This window comes from Pseudopodoces humilis, chromosome 5 (assembly GCF_049639895.1).
Source record: "Pseudopodoces humilis isolate 2021_Gansu_Grassland_sample_001 chromosome 5, ASM4963989v1, whole genome shotgun sequence".
Lineage (NCBI taxonomy): Eukaryota > Metazoa > Chordata > Aves > Passeriformes > Paridae > Pseudopodoces > Pseudopodoces humilis.
The window spans coordinates 67,523,234-67,546,715 of record NC_142204.1 but is presented as its reverse complement, the minus strand read 5'-3'; the positions used below and the strand labels follow the sequence as shown (position 1 = coordinate 67,546,715).

General features: G+C 39.5%; 1 protein-coding gene across 13 annotated transcripts in view; it reads left to right on the top strand.

Moving 5' to 3' along the window:
• The window catches only part of CELF2 (CUGBP Elav-like family member 2), a 541,755-nt gene that overhangs the window by 392,144 nt on the left and 126,129 nt on the right, over positions 1–23,482 (top strand). For 12 of the 13 annotated variants that reach the window (XM_088055373.1, XM_088055372.1, XM_088055374.1 and 9 more), the window contains one exon: positions 20,651–20,847. In XM_088055373.1, the coding sequence (XP_087911499.1) occupies positions 20,670–20,847 (178 nt within the window). In that variant the 5' untranslated portion in view covers positions 20,651–20,669. Of the gene's footprint in view, positions 1–20,375; positions 20,490–20,650; positions 20,848–23,482 lie in introns of those variants that run through there. The other variant, XM_014255177.2, reaches the window with a different exon arrangement.

Below are 23,482 nucleotides of genomic sequence, written 5' to 3'. Positions count from 1 at the left end.
GGAGAGTTCAGTATTTGTGTGGTTCTTCTCTCCTAGGAAATCTCAGCAGTCAGGAAAACAATCTTAGCTCTTTTAACACTAATGAAAGTTGAAGGCAGTAAACAAAATCATGGAGTAAATCATCCAGTGCTGACATGTCTTTTGGAAGCAAAGAGCCTTTCATTCAAAGATGTGAAATAACATTTCCATCGTGTTTTTGCTCATCTGATAATTAGAAATGATTTAGGACGGCAGTGATGGTGCCTCTAATGGGCACCTTGTGGGTGTTAATATAAGGAAGAATACATTAAATGTAGTGATTTGTGATTGGGCTGATGGGGTTAATATTTTCTTAGAATATAGCCAGCCATTTTTCTTCCAAGTAGCAATGTAATGTAATTATAAGTACCTTAGTAGATGGACTCAATTGCTCCTATCATGAAAATTAATTTCAGGAATATGCTGAGGCTTTCTTTCACTTCTTCTTTATTTCCTACGCTGTGCAGGGGGTAGCAGATACATACAAATGAAATTATGTTTAAGCAGACCTCACAGAGGCCTGGCCAATTCTTGTGAGCAACTGAAACTGAAATCTGTGGGAAAGGAGAGCATTTCTTTTTACATTCCTTGACATATTTTGCACCTGTAAAACTCCCAGTTTCCTCGCATGCTCTTTCAAAGCACTTGACAAAGCCAGACAGATATCTCCGAATTATGAGGGGAAAATGAAATGTGCTGAGTTTTCCCAAAATGTTTTCTCGGAAGTAACTGAGCTATGATTGCAGCTTTTCCAATAAGTTTAGCCAAGCTTTATAATCAAGCTTCTTCAGCACATGTAAATGTTCTTGCTGTAGTATTTCTAAGCACTGGAATATATAAATAATATTAATGATAACCTTAATAATTATCTTTTATGTTTTCCACTTATTGCATGGCAAAATACAAAAAATATAACTGAATTTATAGTCTTGTGATATAAATCTCTATAGTTTTCTGCTAACTGAAAGTCTAATACATAGAACAGTTGCAAAGGTTTGTGACGAATCTACACTTAGTTATATTTTGAGCTTTCATAAGTAACTTTAGCCTTGAAGAACTTAATGAAATTAAATCAAATAGGACTCAGACATCACTCTGAAAATATACACAAATATAGAGAGATATCAACAACATTAAAGTGTTAGATTGCTGCTGTGTGTTTTGAAGCCTTAATTACCAATACTCATTAGCAGATACACATCTGACCCATTCGGGTTTAAAGCAGCTAAAAATAAGCCTTAAACCCATGGAGGAAGAGGAATGCACAACTGAACAAAGTAGTGAGTCTCAGTGTATTTGACAGAAGTTTGTTACATGCTTTTAAACCCAGAGCAGACACTCAGGCTTGGGATTTTTAGGTGTGAAAGCGGGTCTCAATTTGAGCTGATGGTGTAAATCCATATTTGGGCAGAATTTCAAAGGCAGGTTTTGTAACAGTTTTACGGTTTGTATTCTTCAGAGAATTTGCTGTCTGTGCTTCATAAGTATTAATATTTCCTGTAACTCTTATTGCAGGCTGTAAAGTGTTAATGAAAGAAAGTCTGAAGATTCCTTTCCAGAGAGTTATTTGCATGGTGAGGGAGGGAGAAACACAAATATACTTGCAAGTCGAGGCAGAACTATGCTGGAGTTCATCATTCCCTTTCCTTTGGTTTTCTGGAGAGGTACTTAATGGTGTTTGAACATGACTGTATAGTGCCATTAATGTAACAATTTTCATTTGTACAGTGCAACACCAGAAAGATAATCTCTGTGTTAAGTACTTTTCCTTTATAATCCCCGGAGAGTCAGAACTCTAAAAGCAAATATTGTATTTACCATAGCCTGTAAAAGGGAAGAAATGAGGCTAAAATGCAAAGCAGCAGGGTTAAAATAGAGTTCCTTTTGGATGTCTGCAATGGTGCTATGAATATACATATACGCAGTGTTATGCTTTTTATATTATTTCTAATTTGAAATAAACAACATGATTACAGATTAGTTCAATCATGGCTTTAGTATTTCTGGCCAAAGCAAGAAAAGCCTGGATGTGCTAGCTAAGAGTGTAATCGAAACAGACATAGTTTTACTGGTGGTGATTTGTTTAAGGATTTTAATTTACAGTAATGAGTGTCATTCTCTGCATTGTAACCTGGCTCCTCATGTCTCCCTTTGGAAAACAGTCGCTGCTTGTATATACCAGCAGAATGATGATGCAAGGCACTAAACAACAAAATAGAGCAGCTGAATGCTGCTGCCTGGCATCTCTTGCAGAATAGAACTGAGGGGCAAAATTTATGCCTCACTGTCCTTACTTTGATTTGCACAGGAGCTCTGGTGGGAGCTCAGCCACTGTTGGCAGCTAGGGGATATGGAAGCTGAGTGTCTTTCAGAATTCATCAAGTAAACAGATAACCAGTTCACTCCAGAGGACGGTTCTGCCTTGGCTACTGGAAGGATTCAAGGATAAGATTACTTTTTACTGCATATGACTCGTGTGTTTCTTCTTACAAAATTAAGCAAAGGAGCTGCAGTGGCAGCTGGAGAGTACCACAGGTGCTTGAAAGCAATTTGGCAAAAACAGTCAAGAGAAAAGAGATCAACAGTTTACAGCATATTTATTTTTGGGTAGTAGTTATTCAGACTGGAAGGGAGCTGTTGGGAATTCAAGTAGTGTTCAAAAATGATAAAACATGGTGCTAGGAACCTGATGTTCAAACGCTTTGAAGTTGTTGTCACTTAATCTGGTTTCGGAATCCTGCCCAGAACTGATGCAGTAATAAGGGCCAGCTGCCATGGTTGCCTTTCTTATTGGTGTATTTTTATTGGAATCATCAGTTTAATGATGAACAAATGCATTAAATGCAAAGAAAAGGTGTGTTAAGGACAATTCAAAACAGAAGTGATAGGAAAAAACCCCTGTGAATACAAAGGAAAGTAGAGGAATATGGGGTAGTGTGAAGAAGAAAATCTGGTCAAAATCTGGAAAGTTCTTTGAATGTCCAGAAAAATAGGTTTGGTTGCTTGCTTCAGATGGAAAAATGATGGCTTTTCCCTTCAATGTCCTCCAGGGAGTGGAAGCTTTCCATGCTTTCAGTGCACATCTAAGGAGCTTGATGGACTTTCTCTCTGAGGTGCCTGGAAGCCTCGGCCATATGTCAGGGTCGTCTTTCTTGTGGGCAGCTCTCTTGGTACTGAGAGTAAAAGTCTATTATTCAGACTGTTATTCCTGCAATCCAAAACTGGAGATTTTTGACTGAATTCAGGGTCTAAATAAATCCTGCAATCAATAGGATTTTATTCTTCTTTTCAGGAGGCTGTTAGACTGCCACTGCTTGAAACCCATGCTAAGTTTGCTCGTTGATAGTTCAACAGTAATTGTATTTACGGTTCATTTTGCTTGGATGCTCGTGACTCTAATCTTTCCACAGTGCCAGTGGTGCAGTTCAGCTCTGATGTACGTGCTCATCATCCTGCTAAATGGAAAATCCTATTGCAGTTATGATTTCTGTCATCCCTATGAGAGTTAGGAGAAAGGATGCTGTGGAAGTTCTGTGGAAAAAGAATGGGTGGTATGAAGTAGAAATACAGGTTGTGACCAAATACTCAGTCTTCTCTACTGTGTAACTGTAATTTAGATGTGAATGATTATTCATCAGTATTTCATCATACATGAAACATTAAATCATATTGTGTACCTGACTTCGCTAAAGGAATGAGGTGTTGGTTATAGAAACACCAAGGTGTTGCACAGTCCTTCTGGGAAGTGTAATAAATGACACGGAAAGCTGAAACAGTCAGACAAATCCAAGTAGCTGCAGTGTAACATACTTCTGTTTAATTTTTCAATGAGACACTTAGAATGACATCTTTTCTTTTATAAATGCCAGTGAGAAGGATTTTCGTGGAAAGCACTGTGGAACAACACAAGTCTTCCATTTCACAGGACTTTGCACCAAGTAGGAATATTAGTCAGCTACTCAGAGGGAAGTAGAGCAGACAAATTAAATCTTCATTTAGTTTCTGTTGAGCTTCAGCAACTGAACTTTAATGCTTTTTAATTACATTCCTTACCTGGTTGGTGAGAGGGGCTATATTAAACCACAAATATCTTAACATCTGGGGCTCATTTTTTGCAAGATGAGCAACATCTCCTTTAATTCCCTATTTCTCTCTCCCTGCTCTTACAATATTTGCCTTGTAGTGATTCCCCTTGCTAATTGCAATCCATCCAGAGCTGTATTGGAAAGAAACATTTCAGTTGCATGATTCAGTGCTTTCAAGTTGCTTTGGCTTTGCTGACTCATTGGTCAACCTTGAAAAATCATAGCAGTGCAAGCATTGCAATGCCAGCAGAGGACTAGCAGGTTGCGCAGGGGACTCTGTAACTGATTAGTGTCATTTTTTTTTCGAGTTGAAAGAGCTATTGTGTTTAAGGCCATGAGATTTAGAATTAGGAGTAATTAAAAACCAAGGCTGCTGCCTTTATATTTTTTTAAATATGAAGGGCCCCAGGAGTCTCTGTATTCATTAGAAAATCCTATTCTCGTGCTAAGCCTGTCCTTATAAGCAGTTCTGTTGTTGGCTTTCCTGAAAAAGCGGGATCTTGTTGAGAGTGGATGATGAGTGGGGGGGAAATATTGTAAAGGCAGGGGAGAAGAAAAATGCGCGTGTGCGTGTGTGCGCGTGTGTGTGTGTGTGTGAGTGTGTGTGTGTGAGTGTGTGTTTGGTGAGCAGATATTTAGTGTTTGCGTGGCTGCTTTGTAATGTGTCCTTAGCAACTGGCTTTCTACTCTAATGGGAAAAATAGATGGTGGGAAAGCATTCAAGGAAAGTGGGTCACATTTGATCCATGACCTAAAAGGAATAGTAGGGGAAGGGAATAATCAGCTCAGATCATTAATGAAGTGAAAATTTATCCTTATAAAGCTCATTCGTTGCACTGGGTAAAATTGCTGTTCTAGTGTCTTGGCTATGTGATAGAAAAAGCAGCTCCCACTCTCTAAAAACACAACAATTGCTCCACAGCTTTGTATTAAAAGAGAGGAGAAAAAAAGAAAAAAGTTGTTTGTTTTAAACACTCTCCAGCAACACAATGATTAGACATGACAGTTTGGCTGTGGGGCCTTCCTTTCAGTTCAGGAAAATGTAGAACAGAGCTGAGCTGTCCTTTCCTAGTAAAAATGAGGTCATTTGTAAAGCTTTGTGTACATTTCTGCAGCACTCGTGGAACAGAGCTGACAAAAGCAGCTCTCCTGAAGCCTCAGTCCTACCTCCACCAGTGCTCCCATTTTTAAGAAATGCAGGCCCATTGACCACGTAAGATGAGGAATCAGAAGCTGTGATTTAGACGAAATGGCTCCTCAAGGATGTATAGTTTTGATTTAACTGTCAGTGCGCTGCCGTTGCTGACTCCGAGTTTTACAGCTGCATGTGGCTACAGGGAAGCTCCTTGTAATCTGTTCCTGCTCCATGTGAGCTGTGTATGTGCTCTGAAACAAGCAAAAGTACTCTGTCAGCCTTGATTATTCTGTCTGTTACATATACAATGTATTGTATACACTATATTCACTAATCCCGGTTGTTCATAAAAATGCCCCAGGCAATTAAAATTTATGGAATAATAATTTATTTTATGTAAAAGCTAATACTAATTTTCATACCCAACTATTTTTCTCCTACCAATCAAATGCTATGTAGCTGCTAATATTTCAAGGTAGTTTTAATTAATGTGTCAGCCTAGTGCAACTCTATGGAAGAATGCATCATTGAATTAAATAAGAAAGGATAGCAAGGCATCTACTGGATAAATGCCTAGAAAATATAGAGTAATGAGACATGAGCTGGCACATTAGAGTTGCATTTCCTTCTACCTTGAAACTTCAGGGAATACATTCTCATTCTGTCCAGGAAACCCCCCAGATTCTCTGACCTTCTTAGGAGAGCACAGCTGTTTCAGCCAACTGTATTGATATTCAGTCCAGTCATGGAAAGATGGAAGCACAGACAATTAAAGAAGCATTAAAGATCTTGGGTTCATTAATGAAGGTGCTTAGTAGAAACCAGTAAATTAAAAATTTCTGTCTTTGTAGGCTAAGTGAACTCAGACCTGCTGTGTCCCTTCTCCCCTTTATTTCTTAACTGTCTATTAAAATAGTCTATGGGTGTGTCATGTTTCCTAACATATGAAAATAGTAGGAAAGCAGCTGGGATTACTAATAAAATAAGGTCTGCTACTTAGAAAGCAGGCAGTATTGTTTGGGGGCTCAGAGATGCTCTTGCAATGCAAATAGTAATAGTGGCTTTGGAAAGTACTTCTGCTGTATTTCATAATATTCAAAAACTGCCTTTAAAAGAAAAATTAGAATTGCATCAAGTTAAAAGAAAAAATATATCATGAAAGGGTAGTTGTTTTTTTTTTTTCTTTAATAACATAATGGTTCAGCATTTATGTAGTGGTTTCCTCTGAGTGTTTTAGAATTCTTTGTTGGGATGGGATCATAATTCAAAGGTGAGGGAGATAAGCACAGCAAAGGGAAGAGAGTGTGGCTGAGAAACAGCTTTTTTGTTGCATAGTTCTGTGCTCTTTACCATTAGATACACTTCCCAGCTTTGTTCTTCTATTAGATTTCATCTTCTCTGAAGGATGGTTATAGCAAGAAAACTGATGTGCCTTCAAATAATCTCTGAGTAATACCACTCTCAATGAATTTGAAATTGCTCGAGTGAAGCTCTGTGCTCAGTGTTCAGAGCTGACCTGCTGCCCAGCTGGTGGCTGCCTATCCTGAGTGATTGTGTGGGCACAGGGCACAGAAATCCTTCCCTGCCTTAGACCAGAATGAGCACAAATCCACAGCTCTCCAGTGGTGGCAGTCAGAATGAAAATTCAGGCTTCATCGTTTCTTTCTCCATATCTCTTGCTTACAGTGACAAGCCCAGCAGGTTCAGCCTTCAAATCATTAAAATAAATGCTCATGTTATTAAAATCCCATATTTGATGCTTGGATTCCCCTCAGTTTCTTGTATCAGGCAGCTGAGACGTGAGCTTCAAGTCTGTATTCTTCCATTGCCAGCCTCTTGGTCCCTCCACCTGCCCTGAGGCAGGTTCTTCCCTTATTCCATCTGTTGAGTGGAGGTGCCGATGACCATACAGAGAAGAGTTGTATGGAAAAACAGTTGGAAAAGGGCTAGAGATCTTAGGGAACCACATGGTGTTACTAATCCTCCAGCTTTCCAAAGACTTGTCATCACAAATAAGAGTTTTCCACTTTCAGGGGCAGGAGGGAAAGAGAAAAAAGAAGGAAAGAAATTAACCCTGTGGTGTGATGACAGAGATTTCTATAAATCACACTGCGTTTCACACTGCTGCTGACAGGCAGCCAAACCTGAGCTGGCCAAGTTTCCACAGGTCGAGTATGTTACAGGGAGCTTAAAAATATATCCACGACTGTTTAACTACCTTTCCTTTTGCATAAGGATATTGGAGTTAAGAGTTTTTTGTAAATTATGTGGTGGTCAAAATTTCGTGGATGGTATTTCTGGTTTTTTTCCATCTCATCTGTTCACGTTTCTTCTGTAAAAGTGTCAGCAAGTCCCTAAGACCTGGGTTCATTGTTGCTTGTGAATTAAACTTTTAGAGCAAATAAACAGCCACTGGGATAAGATTCTTTTCCAAAAAGCAAGTTTAGAAGTTATCTCATAATTTTAAATTTTTCCTACTGCAATTATTTATGATTACCTTAAAAACATGGAGGTTTGGCAACTTTTCAAGCTGTATTTTCCTTTCCATTTGGCGAAACAGTTCCAAATGGCACCCCTTTTTTGTTTTCCCAATGCTGCATTTGCAGAGTGTCCTTCAAACTCACAATTAAAAGATCTTTGAAGTCAGAAGCATCCCCATAAATCGCTGCCGTATGACTTGGGAAGTGTGTGTGCATGTGTGTGTGCTAGGGTGTATTTTTGTTAGGATTTTTCAGGGTATGTTTATTAGGAAAATTTAAACCAGTTTTTCTCATTTTGTTTGTTTGAATGATGCCTTTAAAGGGCAAGCTTCTCCTTCCCTAATTATGTGTAGTTGTTTATTTTCTTGTGAGCTTCAAAAGAACAGCACAACCAACAGAGCAAAATATCTTATTTGCAATACTAGAGAAAAAATAAGGGACTAAGTAAAATCTTAAGCTATAATGAGGGTTTACTTTAAAAACTCAAAGTTGTTGTTGACTACTTGTCTGCCAGTGTTACTACTGACCTTTTGTATAGCAGGTCTCTTTGGACGTAAAACTGTTGGTAATCCAAAATACAAAGGAAAATTAATCCTTTGAAGATGCTAGAAAACACATTGCAGTGGAATTTAGAGATTTCAATAAGTGAGAAATTAAGACAACTTGGCCTGTTTTGCAGCGCGAACAATGTGTTCCACACGGCAGATGTGGGATTTTTTCATTTAAAAAAATTGCTTGTGAAAGAAAATATTCTTTATCATCCAGTTTCTTTTCTTTAACCTACAAATCATGGTTTCATGTCTGGTGGGACCTGGTTCTGCCACCATTTGACCCTGGCAGGAGCGTGTATGTCTTGCCCATCTGAAGTTGAAGCCAGACTCAAGTTTTACTCTTTATTCTTAGTCTTCCACAGAGCTGGCAGGCGTACTTGTCCTTCTACATAGAATCAACTACCACTAATATTAGGTTTTAGAGATTTTCCTCCTCTCCCAAAAAGCACTATAGCGAGTTATAAGTATTTGGAAAATTCACTGGGGAAAATCACTTTCTAACTATTGACATTTTAGTAGAAATCTAATGAAATACTTAGATTTTTCCCATTTGTTAAATTGAGGAGAAGTTAGAAAAGAATCAGAAAAAGGGAAACTTTTTTTTAAGCTTCCTTGTAATACAGCTTAGGAAAAAAACCCTCTATTGATTTTGTTGTTGTCCAGCAATCTGATCAGAGCTGAGGTCTGCTCTGCAGAAAGACTGCGCACTTCTTCAACTCCCTTTTCTGCCCCCTAAAACCTGTCTGGACAAAGATGACTTCTCCGTGGAGAAATGAGAGGTGTTTTCCAGACAGCGTTCATGTTTGCTGTTACTAAGCAAACATATTTTAGACAAAGTAGGAGGAACAGAGGTGTTTTGAGGAGAGGAAGGGAAAAAGAACAAAAAACTCCGCTCCCAACCCCACTGCCCAGCTATATTTTTTACTGAAATGGCAAAATCAGCTTGTTTCCTGTCCTGCATGCAGACGTTTGGTTGAACCAGCTACATAAGCTTATACTTCCCAGTAACATTTGAGTTACCCAATAATTCCTGAAGTTTTCCCTGCCCACATGCTTTAACAACAAGCCTTTGGAGGGATTAAGATTTTCTTCTTTGTTTACTTGTGTGTTTAAGATTTTACCTACCTCTGCTGCTGAAGCAAGCCTGATCATGATTTTCCATTTCATCATTTAATCTATAGCTCCCCTAACACTCTTCTAATACCAGAACCTAATACTTCTAATACTCAGAGATGACACTGCCTGAAAGAGTTACACAGATAGGCAAGGGACTAAAATTCCCAAGGCCAAATAATAGGATGAGAAGACATAGGATCAACCTCTAGCACCTCTTGGTAATCCAGACAGAGGCAATACTGCCTCTTTAATAGGCCGTGAATATCTTAGTTTATTTCGTCCACCTATAAAAATTTCTATGTGGTTCTCTGGGGTAGGATTGCCCCACTCCTGCCCTACTCCTGGCTTCTGATAAACTGCCAAAATAAACCCTCAAGTGCAGGTGTAGCCTAACTCTTTCCCCTTCCCTTGGCCGGGTGGAAGTCCCCCCTGGACAAATGAAGAGCTTGAGTCATTGAAATAAAGCAGGATGAGCTTCATTGCCCTCTGTTCTGCAGAAATCCGCTTTATCACCTTTTTGACCTCCAGTTTACCAAAACCATTCCATCTGTGGGAAGAAAAAAGTTGGCTACAGCCCTTCACAGATGACTGGCAGCTTCTCCAGCTTTTACAGGCTTGGTTAACACAGAAGCATGTCAAGACCACACCATGCTGTCATCTGAAGTGCTCGGGCTGTTGCCCTGGCAGTATCACGTTAAACTCATCATGTATCAAGATGTGGTGGAGCAGCCACCCCGATGTGAGCACGAACGACACCCGAGAGCTCTGGAGGCCGTGCTGGTGCGTGCGCTATTCGTGTTTCCACTGAGGTCGGCATCTTTCTAACAGCCCACTGCAGCTGTATTTGCGCATTATGAAATCGCAGCTTCAAAGTGCCTGGTGAAGCAGATCCTTCCAGCCCCGTGCTGTAAGGAAACAAGAGTCACACCATGCAGGAGTGTGTCTGTGTGTGTCAGCAAAGTGCCTTTTCAGCCTGGAAAATGAGTGCAAAAATTTCAAGAGGAATTGGGAAATTAAATTTTGAATCCACATCTCTTCTGTTTGTTAGGGATTCATCCTTTCACATAGATGCAGTGTTCCATTGTGTTTCTTGTATCATTTATATACACTATTTCCTTTTAATTTTTTGATATTGTCTTTCCCTGTTGTTGGGATTTTTTTTCTCTCTTTTTCTGGACAGGTTATACATATGCTAATAGAAATATGCCTATTATTTGAAGCATAGTTCTGCTTGTCAATGAAGCTTCATTAACACCGTTATCACTGCCTGACATTTATCTTATAATTTTCCAGAGTTGACTGTTACATCTCCATGGAAACCCAAATTGCAATTGAAACAAGTGAGATAATAAAGGCATCCACAGAGGATTGACAGTATGCAAGCCCACAGTGTTCGCAGGCTACATTTGTTTATAGTTCCTTAGATAAATCCCTTGCAGTGGAGATTTTTATTACCTGTCTCCTATCTTTCCATGACTACTGCTTATTGCAGGGTTTAGAGCAACGCTTTTTTTTATTTTGCTTTTTAATTAGAGCAATAAATTTTATTGGACTCAGCAAGGGAGGCATTGAAGATGTAAATTCTAAAGTGATTTTTCTGGAATGAGATATTAAGATTTTTATATATGAATTTGGCATTATGTAGACTAAGGCATTCTTATGTTGATTTGGTTGAGGGTTTTTTAGGAGCCAAAACTTAGGATCATGAACTCTTTTGATTTGCTGACTCTTTTCAGTGTGCAAGAAGGATCTCTTTTTTTCTGTACCTAAGGACTTGAGCTCTCTTAAGTTCGTGACTCTAAATCAATTTAGATGGTGCCTCAAAGCAAAGAGTCATGAAACTGGAGTGGGTCCAGAGTGAATTAATCTGAAATTAATTTGATTTTGAAAGGCTCCATCTGGCTGTGTTTGGAAAAGGCATTTAGACAGATATATAAACAAATGATCATCTGTATTCTATATGCCAGATGTGGTGTCAAAAAAATGAAGAAATTATTTAAAAAAAGGAATCAGCTGAGGGGGATTTTGCTATAATGATGCTCAACTTGTTGAAATCACAATTGCATCACATTTTGGACAATGAGTTTTTCTTACATTCAGATTTGTAGAAGGGGAGAGCTTGGTTGAGCTTGATAGAATTTTTTGTTTTAAGTAAGAAAATTGAATGTCACAGCTTCCTCTAATGGTCTATTTGAGATCTAACCAAAACTGGCTAAACAAAATTGGCTGCACCCTTAAAAGGAGCAGGGCTGTGATCTTCCATTCCCTTTTTAAAGAAACTATTTAGGTAAAGCAGACATGTCAGACATGAGCTCTTGGCATCCTTCTCTTTGGACATGGTTTTTGGGCCCATGAAAATGTTCCCCTGCACAGGGGATCTCCGCTGGGACCTGAGCGTGTGTGTACATACTCATGTGGGTGCCAGTTTTGAAAAACACTGGACTGTAAATTACTTCTTGCAATAATCAGTTGATTTTAGCACACAGAAGTAGCTGCATTTCAAAACAAATGTCTAGAGAACACCTTTCCCATGCCCTCCATCACAACTCCAGGACAGAGTTTTCCATAAACTAGATAAGACCTTGCAACCCTCATAAGAACTTGCAGATAATTGCCAGCCTGGCAACAAAACTTACTGAAATAGTCATGTCAGTAATTATCAAGTAAAAGAAAAAAGTTTTGAAGCCTTCATTGCTGTCTTTGAAGTTTTTTGGAGGGCAAAGGAAGAAGGGAATTGAGAAACAACTTTGTAAATTTGGAGCAGTAAGTGTTTAGAATAGGGAGGGAGAGTCTGAGGTTGTTGACAAGAAAACAGATGGTCCTATGTGTCCTGAATTTTAAAAGCCTGGTACTATTCTAATTCAGTTGTTGACATGTGACAAATACATAAGCATTTGGGTGTAATCAAATACCGTTGTGCTTTTTAAAAAAATAATACCAGTAAATGTTTCCTGCCACACAGAAAGAAGTGTGCTTCATTGCAAATGTGTGTAATCAGCAAGGCAAGGCATTAATAACCCACACCATTAATACTGAGCAGTCTGATACTCCAGGTTCAACTTCATGTGAAAAAGTACATCAGTCCATGCTCCAAAACTGTAATGTAATTGTTCAGGTGCACAAGCTCACTCTCATGTTACTGTCCAGTTTACAGTGATGCAGAGAGAAAAAAAGCCCTTTTCAACTAGAGTCCCTTTTAGACAGAGCACAGATCTTAATGCCCCAAAGACATTACTAGCAAAAAGTTGTTAAAGAGCACAATGAGAGTTGAACGGTAAGTTGCAGTAGTTGCCATAGTAGAGATTAGTTAGACACAGAAAAATTACAAATTAGAAGCATTTATTATTGTTTAACATGCCAGGTCAAAATGAGATTGCAGATGCCCATCTGGGACTTGGTCAACAGAAAACAGATATTTAAAAGTCATGACTTAATATTTGTTGAACTTTTTACGGGGCATATAGTGATAGAACAAAGGCAAATGGCCTTAAGCTGGAGGAGGTTCAGTTAGGTATAAGGAACGAATCCTTTATTGTGAGGCACTGGAACAGGTTGCCCAGAGACGCTGTGTCTGCCCCATCCCTGAAGGTGTTCAAGACAAGGATGGGGCTTAGAGCAGCCTGGTCTAGTTAAAGGCTCCCTTGCCCATGGCAGTGGAGTTGGAATGGATGGTCCTAAAGGTCTCTTCCAACCCAAACCATTCTGGATTCTTTGTCTTAACTCTCATGGGACTTTTCTTAGAAATGTTCCTACCTTCCACCTGATGAAGACAGTCCCCAATCTTGTTTAAGCATTTAATGTAGAGAACAAATTCTGCCCAGAAAGCAAAAATTAATTATTGGGTGGTTGACTAAGCTGAGCTTTATGTTGGAGAATATTATTGTTTAGCAGACCTCATCAAACCTTGAACTAATTATATCCCAAAGCCTACAGCAGCCTGGAAGAACAAGGGTTGGGGCTTACATAGGCTCTTAATTTATATCTTCAAGTACTTATTTTCTGTCATTTTTATTATATATCCCAGAAATTTGTGATTCTTGTCTGTACTTGAGTAAGAAGGGAAATTAATTCAAAGCAGTTGGGGTGGGGTGGCTTGGACTTTCTTCAGCCACTGAAGAGCAGGTATCTGTCACTGGCTGTTGAGCTTCTACTTCTTTCAGTTGAGTAAAATCTATAGGCCAGTGTAGGAAAATGTCTAAAGATACTGAAAATAGGCCACTGTAAATTTTATCAGCAAAAACAAAAAGTTGCTGCCCAGTTCAGACTTGTATAGATGGTTTTGTTTAATTGTTTGCTTCTTTATAATTTATAATGGTTTGCTTCTGCTATTAGATGAACTAGCAGTGATATTTAATTGGTTTCCAAAATAGAAGATTCTAAAAAAAACCAAACCTCTTCCCCTCCCTGTTTGCTTTCTCTTCTGCACTCGTTCACTCTTGTTTACATGTATTTTAAGTTGTATGAGTTGCTCTGCTCATAGCACATGCACATCATTAAGCACTACTGCATGTTCTAAAAAATAATTTGTTTAATAAAAAAAAAAAAAAAAAGTCCATACAGCAGCAGTAAGAGTTGAGATCATCTGAAACATGTAGGACTTTTTTTGTTTTTGGAAGATGTGTTTGCATGTAAGGGGTTTTTTTGAAGGTGTGATGTAGCAGATGTACAAAGCTTTTGCAGAGTTAGTTGCTTGACTCTGTGGTTCCAGGAAGCATTACTAAGAGCAGAACATTAGAATAATATCTTTTGGTAAATTTAAACATGTACACAAGGAGTATCCAGGGTTTAAGTTGAAACCCCTGCCTTAAATCAAACTGGTTTGTAATAGAAGTGGTGCAGGAACACAGAGGCTGAACACCTGAAGAGCCACCCCCCTCTGGAGGTGAATATTTAACTTTGGTGAGCAGAACTCTGAGGGCTGATTTTAGGGAGGTGAGAAGCCTTAAAGCACAAAGGAGTGTATGTGCTCCAATGTTCACCTCCAGCTGAAAAGGGAACTGCATTTTAATGTAGCTCTTACTAAGATTTCCTTTTGTATCCTTGATTTCTTTCTGTGATACTGGTGAGGAATCTGCATCTATACCTCTAAGAAATAACATGTTTTATCTCAGGTGGGTTCAGCTCTCTTCTGATGTTTCTCTAGTCTGTATTTTGTTCAGTACTTTTTCCAATTCATATTGCCTTTAGTATCATGCAGTCTGACCTATCTGCGTGAAAGGCAACTTCCCTCTGCTGCTTCTTCTCCCAGCCCAAATTTGTTACCCATCAAAACATTTTCAAGGTAGGAATTTCAACCCCCCACCCCCGCATATTTTCAAAAATTTTTTCCTCTGGGATAAAATGTCTTCATACCTTACCTTAAATTTGCAACTGAGGCATTAAAGTGATTACCTGTTCTAAATTTGGAATTTAACAGAAAACAAGTATTCCTTATACTAACAGTGGTTTGCTATGGTTTGTATGATGTACACATAGAGAGTTAGCAAAGCTGAGCTACAAGAAATCTCTGATTTCACCAGAAAAATTAAGTAAAATGTAACTCATTGTTTTAAGAAAAATTACACTTTCAGAGATAATTTCTGCCAATGTGGAGGCAACACAAGGATAAACATCTTTGCATTTACCACTGAGTGCTTACACGAGCACTTGAGTATTATTAGCTACCAAGAAGAGTGAAATCTGAGCATTGTATGTCAGGTATTAAAAGCCATCAGGCTTTTCATGTAATTCATGTGTGTGTGAGTGCAAGTGCGGTTGCTCTCTGCTGGGTGGATGAAGAATTGCTCATCTCTTTGTTAAAGTCTATATGGGGCTGTAAGATGGATTGCAAGTCTTACAGCTGCTCAGTTTTTAGCCCTGCTGATGGGTGCAGGGAAGCCTGGAGATAATTATTTTGTAGACTTTACTGCCTATGTAGGACTGAACATCCTGCCATATGAGGTTTTTTTCATTGGGCGTGATGTCAGGGTCATTTAGCAATTGCTGTTTAGGATATGCGTTACTTAATAATAATTATAAGTGTTATTAGAGTCTAATAGTTCTGCCAAAAACTACAACACGCTACAGCAGAAGCAGTTAATGATTTTTGAAACATCATTTTCCTTTGAGCTGCTTTTGAGCAAGTGTGCTGCAAAAATGCTGATGGGCCAGAAAGCATCTGGAGATGATTTTTTTTTCCCCAAAGACACAGAGACCTGGTCATTTACAGCTTAAAAATGTTGCACAGCTTCTTTTTCTGTTTGTCAGAGGTTCTGGCCCTTATTTTGCTGGCCAAAATCCAATGTAGGTAATTACCTTCTGTGTATATAAATTGCAGCCCCCTGCAGTTTTCAATTGGGTAGGGTATTGTTCTACCCTTCCTGGCTGAAATTGTTGTGTGATAATGCTCCATGTCATTAAACAGCTGCCGTCTGTCACCTTACGATGAAGTCATTCCTCTCTAAAACAATGAGTTTATGAAGCCCTTTTGGGTCCTTCCAGATAAAATTTGCTCGTAAACCAGCAATTATGATCTTTGGAGTACAGTAAGGTGATGCTTGGCTGTTTCTCTTGACAGCACTCAGAAGCCTTCAAATGGGTGTTGTCCCTTTTGTCAGTTTGTGTGATATCCTGGCAGTGATGCCACAGCTCAGATGTAAGTGCTTCATTGCTGTGAAACTTTGGTGCCTGTAAATGCCTCTGTGCTGGGTTGGATTTAGTTGTCATTACACTTGGAACTCATTTGTTATCATGTTCTCATTCTGTTGGTTCTTAGAGGGAATTCAAATATCTTATACCATGCAACATGAAAAAGGCAAATCCCCAGCAAATGGTAAAAACACAATAATAGGTGAGGGTTGCAATATGAATTTGCAATATGAATTTGCAATATGAGGTTGCAATATGCACAGTTCTGGGTAGGGTTAAAAACAGATTTGGTAAACAGGTCTCATGTAAATCCGTTTGGTCCCCGTTAACAGCTGTTTTTCAGCACCTGACTTGACACTGGGATCATTAATGGAAATGAACGTGGATTAATGCCAAAGCTCTTAACAGTGATGAATTTAAGAGAGTCTGTTTTGATTCAGTCATTGTTGCTGAAGGCTACCTCTCTGTCCTGAGTGGGCAGTTCACTTTTAGCAGTCCTACAGTAATTAAAGATATGAATGGGAGAGACCAAGAGGGCATCTACTGGGTTTTTCCGGTGCTCCTGCTGAAGCAGCAGGGATATTAAAACAATCTCTAGCTCCTCAAGAGTGGCCCTGTCAGCTTGCTGAAATGATGGAATGGTTGTTAGGTTATTAGAAGAAAAATTGGCACAAATTGAGAGAGAGGATGCTCTGGCAGCAACCACAAGCAGCCAGCGACTCAGTGTCTTAATCTCTGCCCTCAGGCTGCTCTCTATGATACAGATGACACCTTGTCAGTGAAGATGATGTGCTGGGTCACCCCTGAGTCCAATGGGCTAAATTGGTCATGGAGGGAAGGATTGCTACAGCGTACAGCCAGCAAGCCACATAATCTAATTTTATTTTTTTTATTATTTAATGTATGTCATCATTTGGGTGCTGACAGTAAGTGCCAGGGGATCCCATTTTCGTTAGTGTCCCCTAGACACAGCTATCCCTGTACACTTGTGCTTTCAAGAAATAATCCTAATCAAGGACAAGGATTGCTTTGCTTCTTCTGGAAAGTTTTACATGTAGTTTCTCTTTTGTCTTATTACTTCTTGAGTACAGGAGAAAGGGAGATGAGGGAAGGAAGAAGCCACTTCCTCTGAGAGCCACTGTGTTGGCAAAGAGAAATTAGTAAAAACCCTACAGCTGTTAGCAGCCAAGAGGTCTTAGTGCAGAGCATTAATGTCCATTGGGTGAAGATGAAAGCTAGGAGAAGATAAGGGAATTAATCTTTAAAAGAGATCATTTGCAAAGGATCAAACATATTTGGCTGGATTTTGTAGGGACCCAACAAGCCCTGTGACAACTGAACCAGCAGGCAGGTGTGGTGTATAATTTTGTTCCTCAGTGGAGCCTTCGAGTGCACTGCAGGGATTAGATCCATAGAATCTATAAAATAGGTGTTTATTCCCCGTTGTTATCTCCCTGCTGTTTTATTCACTTGTTCATTTTGTCTGCACCGGCTCTAGTCCTACACCAGCTGCCAAAACTGGGTGAGGATACTACTGCAAGTGTCATTGCTGCAACAGTGTTCATGAGCTCCTCAAAATCCCAACACAAGCCGTGGATTCCCCCTCTGAGGTGTCTGAGAGCCTTGGTTTGCACTGAAATCAACAAAGTGCAGTTTATGGAGGAGCCCAGCTGTGTTTGTAGAAATGAGTGCCCTCTCTGTGGCCTGAACTTGTCTGTCAAACCACCAAAATGTTGGCAGCTCAGTCAAGCCCCTACCTTGTGGTAGAAAAGTATTTTAAAGAAAAGTCTAAATTATGCTTGGTTTTTCCCTAACTCTGCAGGATTTAATGGATTGACAGAGCTGTCAATGGATGGCAGAATTTAGTTTGGAGAAGTTTTAATGACTTACTCAAGTTAATGCAGGCAGTGACAAAACCTGTCCCCTGGAGCTTTGCATCGTAGTGTATGGTACCTATGCCTTGAGTCAGAGCTTTTAACCATCTTCAGCCAATAAAGAATTTAAAGAGTATGATCAATGTTACTCAACTTCGGTCCCAACAAAATAAAGGGCTTAAACATTTTGTGCAATTAGAAGAGAGCTTGGCCTGTGCCTAAACCTTTAGCTCAAAGCAAGAACTTAATGCTAGTAGGGCCATTAACCTGAGAAAACAGTTATTAATGTTTGGCTTTAAAAAAATTGGCTGATTAGCAAGGGAAATTGTGGGGCCCTTGGTGGTAAAGGTGGTTTTGGTAAAGGAAAAAGCAAAGAAGTAAACTTGTTATTCTTTATTAAATATGACCCTAGCTGTAATTTTGGGCTGAAGTAGCAATTGTGTATGGATTTCTTAAAGACAGGATCCAACAGAGAGAACAGATGAAGGGCATAATTTAAAACTGAACTCAATACAAACAACATAGAGAATAAATGAAGTGAAAAGTCAAGCCAATTTGTGAAAGAAAATAGTTAACCAAGCCCAGGGCAGAGCTGGGAGCTTAACTAAACTTCTACCTTTCCCTTCAGAATAACATGTAAGCATTGTCCCCAGTTATTTTAAGCTATGGGTCAGGAATCCTTCTAGGGAGGTTGTTTGACAGATTGTCTTTTACACAAAGGAATAGGAATTAATAAGAAATAATGGTGTGGTTTTTGAGCGGTTTAAGTGTCATGTAGGTGCCTACTGCTCCATGAAAGTCTTGAAAGTTGCTCCCATGAAGTATCACTCAAGTGAGTCAGGCATGGTTTTTCTGTTTCTTGGCAATTTTAAGGGGGATGGTTGGCTTGGTTTGACTTAAGTGTTGTCTTTGTATGGAAATGCAGTTTCTGAGGCCTGGAGAAGTCACAATTTCTGCAGGTGAACTTGTGACCTGTAGAACTTACTCAAAATTAATAGCATTTGCAAGACAAGATATTTGTACATGAAATGTAATGAAAAGGTTTGGACCAAATCTTAGAGTCTCTTACTCAGTCAAGATTCCTGCCAGAACAGATAGGAATTTTAGTCATTTATGAGTGTGATAAATGCTGTTGTCTGCTGATCCGTGTTGAAAGCACTTCACAAGGGATGATCCAACTTCTCGCCGGTGGTGTAAAATGTGCCTTTAATATAACTTTCTCCTTCCTACCTGTAAGCAGGGAAAGTGCTAGAGTCAATACCTGGCATATTAATGTGAATTATGCTTTCAAGGAGATGAAACACATGAAACTAAATAATTTGTCTTCACACAGGTTATAGCTATGAGGCAGGGGAATTGCACAGGGTTGTTTTCTTCTTGCCACTCTTAGAATTATTTTTTTTTCCCCTCACATGTAAAATATGATTTTCATCTGGTTGTGCAGATTCTGAGCTCTTCCAAGTCCTCTGGTGGGCATTCACTCCTGAACAATCATCAAACAGAGAAAATCTAATTAAAGCCAAGTTTTTTGAAAGTGGCAGGTGGCTCTGAAATGCCTGAATTCTGCCATGATCAGCTTCTGACATTGTTGCATACAGACCATTTGCCCCCTCTCCCTGGTGGAAAGATCGGGGGGATTCTTGAAAATTCATGCATCATTAGTGTTCTTTCTTGAAACTGAAACATCCAAAAATCATCAGCACTTTTGGAACTTCTAGCCAAGTAATTAGTTGAAATGACTGTCCTTAATTATCAACAATGCAAAGAGGGGGGGTGGGGAGGGAGTGATGTATTTTTACTTTTGTTCAGTATTTAAAATTATGTATTTTCTGCGTAAGAGTACAAATCCTCCAAAATCGTGATCTATCATTTGTCTTCCAGATCAGATTACTTTTTGTTCCAAAGTTCTTTGTCACTGCAAAAGTGTGGTTGTTTTGAACTTGGAAATAGGATGTACATCTGGAGATCAGACAGGCTAAGAATTTACAGGGGGTGAAAGTGTTCAAAAAATTTTATCTCCTTTTGCAGGGGAGGAAAACTTTTTGAAACAGCATTTTAATTTCCAAAACTAAGTAGGCAGTTTTGCCACTTTTAAATTGTGGGGTTTTTTTGCTCTTTTTTTTTTTTTTATGGCAGCAATAAACAATGTGCTTTAAACTGGGTCTCTCCAGGCTGCGTTTCCTTTTTAAAGAGCATAGGCATGTAATCGGCAGCAACCAGCCACATAGCTGGAGTGTTTTCCATTCTAGGCACTATCATACTAATTTGATGCACACATGGATGCTTCACACAATCTGCAGATTCATCGCTGGCATCTTGCATTAGTCATCTGACAGATTGCCAAGTGTTTCATACTCCTTTCATGTGACTTTATTACAAAACACACACACATAGACGCACACACTGCCTTGTTTCTGCCAGTAGCCAGTTTAGTGAGAATTCACTGCAGTTCTGTTTACAAGAGCCATGGAGAGAAATCTGCACTTATTTGCCACTATCCTCTGCTTTAAAATGCAGAAGTCCTGGGTTGTGTTGTGCCGCTCTCATCTTATATAATGACATTAAGCAGCAGCCTGCAGAGAAAACCAGAGTCAATGAAAAATGTAATAGCATTGGTTTTTGTTCATAATACTTATGCTATTAATTAAATACTGATTTTTTTTTTTCTGCTGTGTGCCAATTGACATCATCTTCTGCATCTAGTGCACATGAAAACTGCGTAGTCTCCTAACTTGTCCTTTTAATCTCCTTTTCCACTTTCTAGTAACGGCACAGCTAACAAGATGAATGGAGCTTTGGATCATTCAGACCAACCAGACCCAGATGCCATTAAGATGTTTGTTGGACAGATTCCCCGTTCGTGGTCAGAAAAAGAATTAAAAGAACTTTTTGAGCCTTATGGAGCTGTCTACCAGATTAATGTTCTCCGAGACAGAAGTCAGAACCCTCCCCAAAGTAAAGGTACAGTAGTTATGCTCTCTTTGCTTTCAGTTTGCTTGTTTCCCCGATGATCTTGCTCGCTTTCAGCATTTCCAAAGAGGTTTGCATCTGGGCACTGTTTTGTAGTGTGCTGTGTTGAGCTATGCAGCAGCACTAAGAGGGGACCCCTGAATCCTATCGGATACTGCCTTCCTCCTCTTCTTAAACTGAAGTTTAATTGTCTGTTATCTGGAAGCATGCATTCCAACTGTGCAAAAAATAAGAAAATACCACTCTCCTTATTTAAATTATCATTGCCAAAAATGTGGAAACCTGAGCAGTTGCTTCCCAGGATTAACTCATGAAAAATATAATTTTCTATTTCCTTTTGTTTCCTCTCTTTGCACCCCAGGTGGGAATTATTTTAAGGATACAGAAGGGAAAAATGATAGTGGTGGGTTCTTGCCACATCGTTGCTCCAGCAGCAATAAAAATTACAAATAGTCACACTGCCCTTTTTCCAAAATCTAATTTTTTTTCTGTAGTCATGTAAAAGGATTGCTTTTGGCACTGATATTGTTCTAAATGAAAGGGTTAGTTTTCCTTCCTGCATTTTTTCTATACACATGTAAAGTCTTTGTCCCTAACTATATTCCTTCCTTTCACTACGTATATCTGTGCTTATTTAGGCATGTGAGAATTTTGTGTATTATTGCTGTTTAAGTGTGACACATGCTTACATGTAAACTGAAAGTGAGTATTCTGTTTGACAGAATGCATTTTCCTCCCTATCTAGCTGTATATTTTCATTCAGGTTTGGTACATGAGAGCATTGCTACCGTTAAAAATAATTAGCGTAGCTCAGAGGCAGAACTGGATGTGCATGTGTGTGCCTGGCTGTAAGGTTACTAGACAGTTATTTCTTCTTACTGCACTCCTGCCACTGACTCTAAAAGCCTTCAGAGCACACATGCTATGGAGACTATCACAGAATGATTTTGTGGGCTCGCAGCAAAGTTAACTGTGCTGAACAGCCCTCGCTGGAGATGAGCGGTGGCTGCCGTTGTAGGAGGCACACAGCACAGACTCGAGTGCTCCTGTGCTTTTGGGCAAAGCACTGCCAAGGCTCAGCATATCTCCCTTGCCCTGGTACTGGACATAGGATCCTCTCAGTGCCTTCTTTCTGCTGCACAGTGTAAGCAGTCGGGTGCTTTGAGTAACTGAGGTTTATTTTGGGTTGCTAGCCTCTCTCACTTCTGGTTAAAAGATTTGGTGCATTGGTCTCACACCAGTGTCAGGGAGGGGGTCCAGCTCACTGTAGCTTCCTGATAATCAAGTGTCTGTTCTTGATCACTCTTTCCCATTCCCCATCCCTGGAAGTGCTCAAGGCTATGTTGTGTGAACCACCTGCTCCAGTGAAAAGTGTTCCTGTCCATGGCAATAGGACTGGAACTAGGTGCTCTCGTGCTCTTTAAGGTCCATTCTAACCCAAACCATTCCATGTGTCTGTGATTCAGAACCAGAACATATTTCTGGTTGAAGTGTTTCAGTGTAGTTCTGCTTCCAGCCCCCACCCACCAATTTCCCAGGATTGATGTATTGTGGCATGTATCCCCCTACTGTGTCAGCACAGAGCCCTCACCAAATGTCTTCTTCTTGCAATGCTGGATAGGAGAGCATTAACAGGTCAAACAGCTGGATTTTCTGCAGTCCAGGCTGCTATGGATGAGCAAACTCCTCCTTAGTTTAAACCACTAAAATGCTGAACTTTGAGACTTGTCCATTTGGAAGGAGCTGATTCCTGGGTCACAGCAATGCCTTCCCACTAAGCAGTAAATGAAGTGAGAATGATTTTGTGGTTAGACAGAAGAAACACATTGATACCCATTTCTGGGAATCACTGTACCTGTCCATCAGGCAGCTGGAAGGCATAAGGATGAAGCATAGATCATGCAGATCATTGTAGGCTAATTGTTAATGTTTGTAGTCCCCATATACAATATTATTTTGAAAGGTAGCTGGATTTTGGGGATGCTTTTTGCTTGGACTCTTTTCAGACATGCAGAGATTATGCTTGTCACTTCAGGCATTATGAGTTAATTAATGAGTAAATGAAATTAATCCTGAAGACAGGGAGAATAACCTTCAAACTTACTTTTCTCTGGCACCAGCAACAAGCTCCTCTGGTGGTCCACTTTCCTCTCGGAAGCTTTAGAGGACTGTATGTCTGTGCTTCCTCTATCCTTCCTCCTGGTTGAATCTGCCAGCAAGGTTGCTAGAAACTTCCTGTGTTTCTTGTGGGTATCTCTCGACTAAGAATGATCTTTATTTTCTTAATCCAGTTGCACAAAGGATTCTGTGTGAGAGATTGTTAAGAATGCTAGAAACAAACTGAAAAATTGCCCTGAGAAACATCCTACAGTCTTCTTTTCATCACAATGCATGAAAAATACTTCACCTATACTATCTAGTTAGCATTTAAAATAGAAACTGAGTTTTCTTTTTTTGTTTGGAGGTCATAGAATCATAGAATATCCTGAACTGGAAGGGACCCACAAGGATCACAGAGTCCAAGTCACGGTTCTGTACACCAAACACCAAAAATCATGCGTCTGTGGTGGAGTGAAATTCCATGCTCCCCTTCTGTGTAAATAGCCACACAAAACAACCATTTTTA